Below are 12,669 nucleotides of genomic sequence, written 5' to 3'. Positions count from 1 at the left end.
AATTAATGCTCATATTGATGTTCATTTAAAAGCTGTATGGAGGTTTTGCCTCTTCATAACACCAGCGTGATTTCTCTTTGTGCAAACTAGAAGAAACAAATAATCTGGGCGGTATGAGTGGGAGCGCAGCCAGGGATCAAGGGACGGGATTGTCCCCCTCTTTATGGTGATTGTCAGACCATATCTAGATACCGCATCCAGTTTTGGCACCTGTCACAGGAGAGATGTGGACAAGCTGGAGGGAGCTTGGGAGGACCCAGGGCGGTGGGTCTGTAGCACTTGCACTGTGAGGAGGGACTGGGGGGAATGGGGCGACCTGAAGAAGGGATGGCTTTGGAGGCACCTGACAGCCTCCCAGCACCTACAGGAAATCACTGAGGAAATGGGACCAGGCTCCTCACAGTGGTGTAGGGTGGGAGGCAAGGGGTACAGTTTGCAACAGGTTTAGAGTGGGTATAAAAGGAGTAATGTTTTCCAGCATGTTCACATTGTGTTGGCAGTGGAGGAGCCTGTGCCATCTCTGTCCTAGCAGGGTTTCAAGCTCTGGTGGGTGCAAGCCCTCAGCAGCCTGGTCTGACCCCAAAGCTGGTCCTGCTTTTGGCAGGGGGTAGGACTAGAAACCTCCAGAGGTCCCTTCTAGCCTGGGACCCCTCAAGCCTTTAGGCACCCAAAATCCTACCTGTTTTCAGCAACTTTTATAATATTTCTGCAATAGCAAGTGTATGATTAACGCCAGCCCTTCTGATCACCTGTAGCCTCCCTAGAGTCCTTCTTGGAGTGAAGGCAAAAAACTTACAATCTATTTATTCTCTGATGAAGTAATTCTTGTCTAGGGATTAAAACCTTTAAAAGCTTCTCAAACCCTGTATGTGTGAATTTAAGGCTTCAGTTCTCTCTATCTTGATTTTTTAAAGCAGGGGAGTGCTTTTTTTATTTAATCCGAGCTAACTAATAGCTATGTCATAATATATAAAAATCCTTCCAGAGAAGTATTTAACTGAAATTTTTTATGAAAACCTGAGATTATGTCATGTCTGTCTCTGACTCTCCAAGGATTTTTTAGTTCATCTTAGTTTCTAGGCTGGTTAGCTTTTTCAAAAAATAGGTTAAAAAGCTTTCTTCTTAACACTGCCTTTTAATCTATAGACATTGTTATTTATATTAGGGCTGTGTAGGACTTCATGATGCTGCCACCAGAAATGTGATTCTTTGTCTTTTTGTGTTGTACATTCTTCACCCATCTACAAATAGAAAAAAAAATGAGGACTGGCAACTCGCTCTAAAAATACTATCTGAAGACACAAACCTTAGAAGGTGCTGCTGCTTATGTCTCCTGCTATCCCTAGACTGGAGGAAACATCAGAATTCCATATTGAAATTAATGAAGAATTGATAAAAGATTGGGAGGGGGTAAAACCGTCATATGTTTGGTACCTTCATATGTGGTTGGAGGTCAAAATAGTCAAACATCTTTCAGCTAAAGAGAAGCACAAAGTCTTCCACTGGTCTTACCAGTAAGACAGAAGGCAGGAAAACCTAAAATGACAAAGAGGCGGCCTCACCCCTCTTGGCCAATTACAGCATGTAAAGGACGGAGAATGGATGAAAAGGCAGATAATGTGTGTGATGGTGTTGTACAACTTGGATTATACTGGATACATTCTGTGCGAAATTTTCTTTGCTATTTAGGTCCTGGGTATGGAGTATCCAGAGGAAAAGTTAAAGATAAATTAGTATCTGAAGTTGGCGCCTGAGGTGGTTTTTATAAGACCTTAATTCTTTGTATTGATTTTTAATGGGATTTTTTTCTGCAATATTTAGCGATGCGAATACAGAAGAGTAACTTAGAAATAAGCTTTTACTTCAGTGGTTGCTTAGAAGTTTCGGCAGGCATTCTTTGAAAGCAAATTATTTCCCTCCATCCTTCTTCCTTCCTTTTCCACCATCCAACAAGGAAAGTAGTACTATGCCTTCTATAAAATGGAGACCCTTCTCCAGAGCTCAAACCAATATAAACCAGGAGCCAGTGAAACTTTAAAAAAAAAATGAATACACACACAAAAAAACCCCACAACAGATTTCCACTAAGGTCTAAATGTTAGAAGTAGAAATATACAGCAGTGAAATACCCTGAATTTATGTATGTATTTTTCTATTCCATTGCACTCTTCTATGTAATCTTTGTCCTTATGGCTTTTAACATTGGCATTCTCTTAGGATTATTCAAGGGAAAACATTAAGTATTTATAGCCATAGTTAAAATATTTATAAATAGTTTATAATAGGATCTGCCATAATAAAAGTTTGAAATAGTTTCCATTATAGTTCTTTGTTTTCACATATTCTAAAATTTACAAAATACGGCTTTTGGGGGGTAAAATTTTCCATGTTGTGAGTCTGAAAACTATTTCTGCTTCGTTAATTTGGAGTATAATCCTTTCAGCTATTTTGGAATTCTAGACAAATGGGAAAAATGCTTTTTCCCTTTGTACAATAATAATAAAAATAAAGAAAATCTTCAACTACATTTTTAACAATACTACAGGGGAAATAAGTGAAGGTTGAAATGTGTGGCAAGGCTTTTGCTTGCTGAGGGGGAAAAAAAAAGTTATAAATGATGGAAAAATAACATCAAACTGTTTCCAGTAACATCTGCTAAGCTTATTAGCAGAAACTAATAAAAATCCACCCCGTTAATGACATCGCTGCACATTCCCTTTGCCTGAGGCCATCCAGACATGAACTAGCCAAGCTGCTGTAGCTCCCTGCTGGCCTCTAGACCTTCACAGGTCTTCCGCATGGCGCTCGCTCACTGGACGGATCCCACATTTTGAGGTTTCAGGGATGTGCCCATCTCCACTTCCCACACGTGATGAACAATGCTGGTCCTTCTGTCTGCTACTTGTAGGGATCTGCAGCTGTGTGGGGCCAGCCTGCATGGCTAAAAAGAAAAATGTAGGCTGGTTAGCCTAGCACAGATTCATGTTGTTTTACCTCATCTTACACAGAGAGCTTTGCTAAGTCCAAGGGTGGTCTTTGTCATGCAAGTTACAGGTGTTGCCATGAGACAGTAGTACCACAAAGGTTTTCACTCTTAGTCTTTGTCTAACTGCACTTGTGTCAGGGTGTCCTAAAAGATACTGAAACAGAATGAAATTTCTATGTACATGGAATTGAAACAGGTTTTACTGGATATCTGGGTCTTGTGGGAGAGATGTAACAAACAAACCTACAGGTATGTGGACAAACAGGCCCTGCTTCTTGGCGCCGCTGCTGTGTCCGTGATACCGCTTGCCTGGAGAGCATTGCAGGGGCCCCGTAGTTCTGGGACAAAGGAGCAAAATATGGGACCAAGTCTCAAAGCCCTTTACACTTTCACCTCTGTGCGTCACTTCCCTGGTGCTGAGGCCGTGTGCCTGTGCACAGTGTGCTGGGTGGTGGAGGTGCCTTCTGCTGTAGTGGGCACTGACACCACTGCAACCAGTGAGGTGGTAGTGGTCTGGTCTTTAAAATGAGAATTTACCCTCGGGGTGGTATAGGAAGTGGTTTATGTAAGGAGCAGGGTAAAAAAGCACACAAGGATGTTTTATCCTTACCTTGCTCTTCAAAAATAAGGTGCACATGCAAGACACAACCCAATTCTTCAACCAAGTTAAGCGCTCCGATGTGTTGGGAAAAAGTAGGATTTTGACCCCTGCTACCACAGTTTGACCATTTTAAGCAGCAAAGTTGCAGGATAAAAATCAGAAATAATCAAAAAAGCCTTATTCAGATATTCTGTCTTTTGAGCAAGGCCTTCAGACTGTCTCTCACTTGTCCTTCCAGGCCCATTGCTCTTACATTCCTTGCTCTGGCATTGCCTCATTTAAAACAGGTGCCATGGCTGCTAACCCCCACTGCCCATGTGGCTCTGAGGTTTCTGGAAGCTCCTTTTGTGTTCCAGCTGCATGGTGTCACCTCAAAGACAATGTTTTCTCAACTGGACCATGGCCTGTCTCATCACAGCTAGTGCCTGTCCGTGCCCGTTCTTGCGGGCCAGCTTGGGACTTGAGATACCTCACGTTTAAGTGTATCTTTACTATTCGATGTCAAACAGCTGAAAAAGAAACTACACTTTATTCTAGATATCTGGGGAGGAGGGATGTCCATTCTAGAAGTTCATCTGTGTTATTTTACATCTGAAACAGGTACAACCAGTTCTGGTAGGAACTCATGCCATCACACTCATTAACCTCAAAGCACAGATGAAAAATGTAAATATTTGGTTTTGTCGAGGTTTTAGTGAAAATCCAGGTATATTAAGTGAAAAGTTAAATTTGAGAGAGCATTAGTACAGTGGCTCTCTTGCCAAAATTAAAGAAAATCAAATATTGCTAGAGAAATTGTGCCATCTTTTTAAAGTTGCAATGTTCTTTAACTTTTTTGAGCATGTAGCACAATTTGTAAGATTTAAAGCACATTTTTATTGCATTACGTGCATAGAAACGCACATGCACACAGACAGTCTGTTACTGCACAATCAGACAATCATGTATTTTGGCCTAATTGGTTTGAAATGAGTGGACACATACCATTGTCCCTCTGCTTGTCCTAATTGCCATTTTGTGCTCATGTAAGGACGAAAATCCTTGGTTCTTTTTAGTGGCAGGATTCCCAATTGACTTCAGTTGTTCCAAGAGTGATGAGGGATCTTGATTCTCAAACTAAATCCAATCATGTGTTTTGATTTCTCAAGCCTCTGTAATTCCTTCCTTTTTTTATTTTAAAACAATTAATTTCATTTTGTTTGCAATTTCTGGGCCTACTGTCAACTGTTGCTCTCCCATTAGTCTTATTTTTTCCTTCCTGGACCTTTCCATATAATATGCTAGTATGAACAATATTTTTGTTTATCAAAAAAGAAGGAAGTTTCCTTTTCTTAGAACCAAACTATAAAAGAGGTTTAACACAATTGCACTAATTAAGAGGAGCAGTGGGGGTTTTTTGCTTTTTTTCCCCTTAGCAAAGAGACAAAGGGAAAGATCAATACTGGAAAACGCATTTCATTCTGCAGCAAAGGCAGTTGGAAAAGATCCACTTGAACTCAGAACTGAAATGCTGGAGGCTGCTGTAATTAAGTAAATCAGCTGAGAACTGAAAAACAACCTGATCAAACTGAGAGATTATAAGTATGAAAGATCTGATGCAGAGTTCAGCATCTCTTTAGATAGAGGAAGTAGAGTTTGCTGGGAATTTGGTGATTAAAGGCTTGTCTTTTGTTGATCATTAGTTATTTTGCTCTGGGAATTGTTGATTAATTGAAAAATGTTTGAATAGCACTTAGAAATTGCTGGAATATCTCTTGCTGCCCTTTCTTTAAGTAAATAGATGTGGATTTGGTTCCAAGTGGCCCTTCAGTTTGAAATGTAATTTATAATTTAATGAAAAGTAGTATTCATGCAGAAATAAAGCTTTCTGCAACAATGTTCACTGAAGTGTTTAACTGGTCAAATTATTTTTATAATATTTTTGTGTTACTTTTGCTTTTATTTTTTTTTCATGTTTTGATAGTTTCCTGGATGATGTGTTATTTTGTTAACATTTTTTTCCAGGAAAGGACAACCATTTTGATAATCTATTGCAGATTTTTAAAAATATAAATACAGTAGGCACTGTTATGATTTTAAAAAATAGAGATTCATCTGTTCAAAGACACATCTTTATAGATATTGCATAGTACACTAACCTTTTCCCTGAACAATGTTTTGATTTTATTTAAATGAAAACCTCATTTTTGTCCGGTTTGCCCACACAACATTTGATTCCTCAGGAGTGGCCTCGTGAAGACAGAATTACAGGTTCATTGATTAGTACCACATGTCTATGGTTGGCATTCCTTCTACGTCCTTTTTCTCTGATTGGCACCAGATTTGGAACACCGATATGGTAGAGCTCACTGGTTAATAGTATGAGATCCAAGTGTCAGGATCCAAGGTAGACCTTTATTACATCTGTGCCATTTTTTCTGAAGCTCTCAGGTACAGATGAAGTTGTTACAACTTTTCATAGAATCACAGAATCAGCTAGGTTGGAAGGGACCTCTGAGATCATCAAGTCCAACCCTTGATCCATTACCACTGTGGTTACCAGACCATGGCACTAAGTGCCACATCCAGTCTCAGCTTAAAAACCTCCAGGGATGGAGAATCCACCACTTCCCTGGGCAGCCCATTCCAATGCCTGATTACCCTCTCTGTAAAGAATTTCTTCCTAATATCTAACCTAAACCTCCTCTGGCAGAGCTTAAGGCCATGCCCTCTTGTCTTCCTGATAGCTGCCTGGGAGAAGAGACCGATGCCCACCTGGCTACAACCTCCTTTCAGGTAGTTGTAGAGAGTGATGGGGTCTCCTCTGAGCCTCCTCTTCTCCAGGCTGAACAGCCCCAGCTCCCTCAGCCTCTCCTCACAGGACTTGTGCTTGAGTCCCCTCACCAGTCTTGTTGCCCTTCTCTGGATGTGCTCCAGCACCTCAATATCCTTCCTGAACTGAGGGGCCCAGAACTGAACACAGTACTCAAGGTGAGTACAGGGGAAGAATCACTTCCCTGATCCTGTTGACCACACTGTTCCTCATCCAGGCCAGGATGCCATTGGCCTTTCCATCTGAGTGTAGTCTTAAAGGCAGCAGTGAGAATGGGAATGAGCCGTAGCTCCCTGGGTTTGTTTTGGTATAGTGTGGTCTTTTAAAAATCAGTGGAAGTTCAGTGTAAATAAGTAGATTTAAAACCAAAATAAGAGCCAGGCTTAACATTTGGCAGTGCAGGATTTCTGACAAGCCTATTGCCTTCTCTTTTTGAGGTCCCTGTCCTTAGTGATCTGCTATAAATGATGGTGACAGACATCTAAGTGAGACAGTGCATACTGTACAGCTCAATAACCATTCCCAAAGGAGATTATTCTGCAGAATCTCAGCTTTTGTTTTCCCAAAACAACAAATTTGCAAATGCACTTGTGACGAAAACTTCAAAATATTAACAGCATACAAAGACATCTGTGAGCATCTGTAAGGAGCCTAGGACAATAGATCTGAAAGGCTGTAATCGCCTCATTTTTTGTCATTCGGTAGTTCCGGTGACCTGTGAGGATCATTTGCAGAGTGAGGATAGTTAACTATTCACCTCCCCACTATGAAAGACCAGGGAGGTATTGTGTAGTTCTTACTGTGAGCACATCTTCATGTGCTTTCTTAAGTGCAAGGTCTCCAGAAGGGGCAATTGGGTTTTTTTGGTTTGTTTTTTTTTTTTTTTTGAAGTATGAGGTCTTGCTCAAGCCTTAAAAGGAAGAGTCAAGAAGTCATGCCTGCACAATCTGCATTTTGAAGAGGGCTCACTGTTAATTTGGTGACTGACATGCGGAGTTCGGAAAAAACCATCCCGCACCTTGTAATCAGGAGTGCGATGGTCTCATTCCCTTGTCAGGATACTTGTAAAGAAAAGACTCCTTAGTTTCATAAAATGGCAGGAGAGACTGTGAGGGGAGAGGGAGCAGAGTGTGCTCTTTTCCTCTCCGAGAAGTTTCATTTGGCATTTTTGGAAAGTAGCATACTGGAGTTTCCACAAGAGGAGGCAGCTGCGATAAAAGCCAAGACTGAGGAATGCACTGGTGTGGGCCAAGCAGAGCTCATTACCCTTTGGGGAAGAGCTGCTGGCTACTGACTCTGTTCTGGCTCTATGGTAGGGCGCATCCGAGAAATACAGAAGCATAGAGCTCATTGAAAGTTTCTGATGAAAGCATTTTTCAACAGAAAATACTGAGATTGCCTAAATGATTAATTTTTTGAGAAGTGGCTTCTGGCTTTGGGAAATGTTTTTCATTAAACTACAGAATATATGCAAAACAGTAACACATTGATTTGGCTATGCTGTCACAGTGCCTTCCTAGAGTCTATTTTAGTCTTCTGTTCACATTCTCTTCTCTGACACAGGGAGACTGTAATGGGTCCTGAGAGATGCACCTTGGTGCACGGATCCATCTTGGATGAGAAAATGGGAGCACAAAAGTGTGAACTCCAGTTCCCATGCAGCAAGGCATCAATTTGACAACATTCAATGTTTGAACTTTTCTGGAATGTGTTCATTTTTATGGAACCTCTCCTTGCCTTTTTTTCCCCAAAGCAAATATGCAATTTCTCTTCACACCTCCCTATCATTTTAATGACGGTGTTGTTATCAGTAAAACTTCGGTTGTGAAAAGACATTTTGGCCTAGCCTTGTCGAACAAGTAGGTAAATAGTGTAACCTCTCCAGGAGATAAAATGAAAATTTGTATGTGTCAGTTGGGGTTTTGAGGGGTTTGTTTTTCAGGGGATATTACAAAAATGACCCCCAAAAAACCCTCCGAGAAGTTGGCAACTGCTCAGCACTGAGTTAAAGCAGACTGGAGCTTGCAGATTTTTTCACAGTGTGGCCTGACCAGCCATCTGATGCATTTCTGTCGGCAGGGCTGGATGCAGAAATGGGAAGTGTCTGACTTCCTATATAGGTTTCAGGTTTAGGTTTTAGTTTAGGTGTTTTCCCTAAATGTCTGGCCTGTTTCCGCCTTCCTGAGGGGAAGATCGACTGGTAACTCCCAGTCCCTGTGGATGGCATGCTGCAGCAAGTAGCAAATGTAAACTCATTTCCTGAAATAACCTTGGCCATTCCCTGTTCCGAGATTAGCCTGGAGGGCTGGTCACGGCCCTGGAGGACCCTGTGGCCATCATTTAGAAGAAGGGCAAAGGAGTTGAGTCTTTAGATACTATTTGAAAATCAAAAAAGTTATTTTCCCTTGATTCTTCAGCTAGATCTCCCTTATTTATGGCAACAGTGCTAAAATATGCCTGATGAAGGGAGAACAATCCTTGAGTAGGGGCATGGGATGTAAAGAAACTGTTCTTAGTTCACCTGGCCAGCACTGTGCTGAATTATAGCTATACATAAGACTGCCTTCTCCAGAGCCACTGGCATGGCCCATTAGCAGGATTCCCAGTGCCCCAGGAAGGTTTAATTTGAGAACAGTGGTATGTCAGTGCACAGAGCCAAATGAGATCCAGTGGTGTACTCCAGGAATCAAGCTGCCCTGGTTGCCCAGAGCACAGGGAAGCTGCAGCATTAAGCTTCACTGGAGCCAGCTCAATGCCAGATGAACCACTTCAGCAAAAGCCAAGCAGCCCTAAAAGCACAGTGGTGGCATATTCGAGCTAATATCCTAGATTTTTACCTCTGTGTGCAAAACATTTTTGCAAAAACCTCATTTCGGTAGATCTGAGAGTTGAGTCTTTATTTAAAATAAGTGTTTAATTTTGCATGATCTTGACAACCCATCCACTGATGGGGTTTGTATGTTTTAGATACATTATACTTTGGGTAGTCTTAATTGACTCAGGTCACATGTTTGGACATTCTTAAATGTCTGCAGCATCACCACCCAAATTTTTAAGCTGAGGTTTAAGTAAATAGAACTTCCCATTATGTGTAATTGGGTGCAGGAAAAAGTGTTTCAAGTAAAGAAAGTTGTAACACGTTTGAATGCCTTTTGTTAATCCTCTTGACATTGTGAAGAATGAAGATGTTATTGCTGGTTTAAATGTGAAATGTCTCCAAAGGCACATCGGTATTCTTCATACACTGTACTTCCTTACTGTTTAAAAAAACTATTAATCTAGGTAATACCAGTCTTCAGTAAAAAAAAAGGAGATCATCAATTAGAATTAAATCTATCACAGTGATAACTGAAGGTTTCTGCAGTTTTCTACAGAAGTTTGCATTTCTACATTTAAAAAATATTGTGTTGTGGGGGAGGCTAGTTGTTTGTACCTTATGAATCAGCCTTGGAGATACACAAAATATAAGTATGTTTCTCTCCTCCCTGCAGTGTCTTTTTAGCCACTTTTATTTGGGCTGTTTATCTGCAGAGAAGAAGGAAATCAGAAAGAGTGTTAATGAAATTGAGTATGGTCTTTGTCTTTCATAGCTCAGCCAAGTTTCTAATGAGTACGTTTCTCTGGGTAAAAGCCAAGAACTGTGTATTGCTGTGGATGGGTAAAAGCTTTACAGTTGTGTATCTGATCGCTACACTGGCATCTGTGGGAGGGAAGAAACCTTAAATATGCGAGTGGAGATCATCTAGTTATTTGTGACATGGTAACAATGTGTATAAAGATATGATCTGACACGTATGTCAAAGTAATTCCTGTTGACTGACTTCAGGGAAAATGCATTGTAAATCCAACTACGACTTGGTGTGCTTGGGATTCTGATGCAAAGGTAGCTAGCTGCCATGGAGCTTTTTCTTCTGGGGCTGTCAGATTATTTATTTTGCAATCATGCTGATTTTCTCTGATTTTAATTCATTCAAGAAAAGTCATCTTTAGAAAAACAAACAAAAACCAGCACTCTTCCTTTCCTTTGCTTCTCTTTCTTGAAGCAACCGTCTGTATGTGGGAAATGGCATGTTAATGTCTTAAATTGGCAGGATGAATCCAGAAATGGCATTTGTAGTTTCTTGTGTTTTTTTTTTTAATAAAGTTCATCTTACCACAGAGTACGTCATTGCTGAAACTGAATTTTTGTAAGAGGTTTCATCTTTACCAACTTTCCTACCACCAAATTCTGAAACAGCTATTTTTAAAATGCTTTTAAAAGTGGGTTTTTTTCAACTCACAGCTATCAGATTTTCTTTATTTAATATTATCATGGCCATAGCAACGATACAGATGTATTTTAAGCACTCAAATGTGAAAATGGCCTTAACTGTTGCTACGAATGTCTGTCTTGTTCTTCATTGTACAACAATGATTATGCAAAAAGGGGCATAGGGGTTTATTAATTATTCAGCTCCAAGTCTGTTTATCTGGAAGAAGTATGTATAAAGTTATACTGGAAGTGATGCTTTCACTGGCTGCAGTTGCCAGCTTTGGTAACTGAAGCCTTTACCACTGTCAGTGCTTCAGTCTCCAAATCATGTGGCAGACAAATTTGAGCCCATTTTGCAGAAGAGGGATTGAAGAGAAAAGAGACCGAGTGGCTTCCCAGGGCAATACGTGACGGGTGTGACAGGACTGGCTGTTGGGTACAGCTGATGCTGTCCTCAGCCAGGATCTTAGCAGAAAGTGCTCATCCTTTCCAAAGGAGATAACATTTTCTTTACCGGGATTGCATAATTTTCAGTATTTTATTTCTTCTTGTTCTCTGTGAAATGCAAACTGTAGTGATAAAGACTGGAGTGCTTGAGGAGGATGCCTCCCAAATTAGCAAACTGTGGTTTCTTATGGAAAACCAGCATCCAAGCTACTGATGAAATACAGCCTAGGATAATGAAAGGCCTACCAGGGTTCGAAAGACCTCCATTTACATAAATATGCAGAGACATCTGTTACAGTCATGAGTGACCTGCTGGTTTAAATCATCACCAGGGGAAACGTCGTCGATCAGCATCGCCTGCAGTAGCAGGTGCTACTTTAGGCAGCAGGAATTACTGAAGAGGTTTTCGATGAACAAAGACGACCTTTCCGCTTGCCAGGAAGAGACATACGGGAAATTGAAAGACACAGCACACGCCCACGGCCTTTCATTTGTGAGACACGATGAGAGCACAGTGTGTGCCTCTGTGTCCAAATCTCTACGTGATTAGTTATAGGTATAGTGTGGATGACAGTGTTCCAAAGTTTATGTCTGAGGAGTATTATGTTTTTTGAAACCAAACTACTTATGTCAGATTCCCAAGCTGGAATGAATCATCAAGATTTAATGGAAAATGTTCAAAATAAATTCATCATCTAAGCCCAGTGTTTTTATTACCAGAGTATAAGCCCAAAATAGTAATGTAAAACCATCATCCTAAAGGTTGCGATTACTTAAGTGAAAAATGAAAGTTTAATTCTTGCTCACCATAATCTTATAATATTACAAGTTTATATAATGCAAGGATATTTGTATTCCTTGTTGGCTCAAGGTATATGGTGTTCTCTCTTTCTCTCCCCACTTTCCCCCTGCACCATTCACTGCATAACATGGCTTTGTAAGCAGAGAATCTGTCTTCAGTGGATGAATAACTGGACAGAAAACTGGATTTCAAATTTGGGGCTGCAGAAAGGTTATGATTTGGTGTGTTATATGTGACTGTAATTGTCAGCAGTTCTGAGAAAAAAAAATGCTCACATGGTAAAAAGGAGTGTCCAAAGAACGTGTGGTAAAGCCACTGAAGTAAAAGAATTGACATTTGAAAAGTCTCCCAAGATATAAAATGCTCCCTCTGTGTTTCTCGTATATGTTAAATACTGCTCTTTAATTATAATAAAGGGTGCAGTACAGCTTGAGTACTTGATTCACAATATTTAATGGGTGCCTCACACTGGGACATTACAGCTCTAATAACTGTGTGAGATCTTTAAATACCTTAGCAATTCCCACCTCTGTTTTGATAACACATTTTATACCAAATGAAGATAAAACAAAACCTGTTCTTTTCTCTCCTTTGAACAGAGCGTGGATCACACTTCTCGTAGACCTCATCATATTGAGGTTGGGCTAAGATGAGCATAACCAGTGACGAAGTGAATTTCTTGGTGTATCGCTATCTCCAGGAATCGGGTAAATTTCTGGTCTTTCCTCATAACTTCTGGTCATAAATGAAATGGGAAAATTGACTTTTC

The 12,669-nt window shown here is 40.5% G+C and overlaps 1 protein-coding gene across 1 annotated transcript in view; it reads left to right on the top strand.

Moving 5' to 3' along the window:
- The window catches only part of TBL1X (transducin beta like 1 X-linked), a 133,647-nt gene that overhangs the window by 70,648 nt on the left and 50,330 nt on the right, over positions 1-12,669 (top strand). The window contains exon 3 of the mRNA XM_008926805.3: positions 12,500-12,607. Within this exon, the coding sequence (XP_008925053.3) occupies positions 12,550-12,607 (58 nt within the window). The 5' untranslated portion in view covers positions 12,500-12,549. The remainder of the gene's footprint in view (positions 1-12,499; positions 12,608-12,669) is intronic.

This window comes from Manacus vitellinus, unplaced genomic scaffold (genome assembly GCF_001715985.3).
Source record: "Manacus vitellinus isolate BGI_N305 unplaced genomic scaffold, ASM171598v3 scaffold_7_pilon, whole genome shotgun sequence".
Taxonomy (NCBI): domain Eukaryota; kingdom Metazoa; phylum Chordata; class Aves; order Passeriformes; family Pipridae; genus Manacus; species Manacus vitellinus.
The sequence above is the reverse complement of the archived record's forward strand: the minus strand, read 5'-3'. Positions and strand labels throughout refer to the sequence as shown.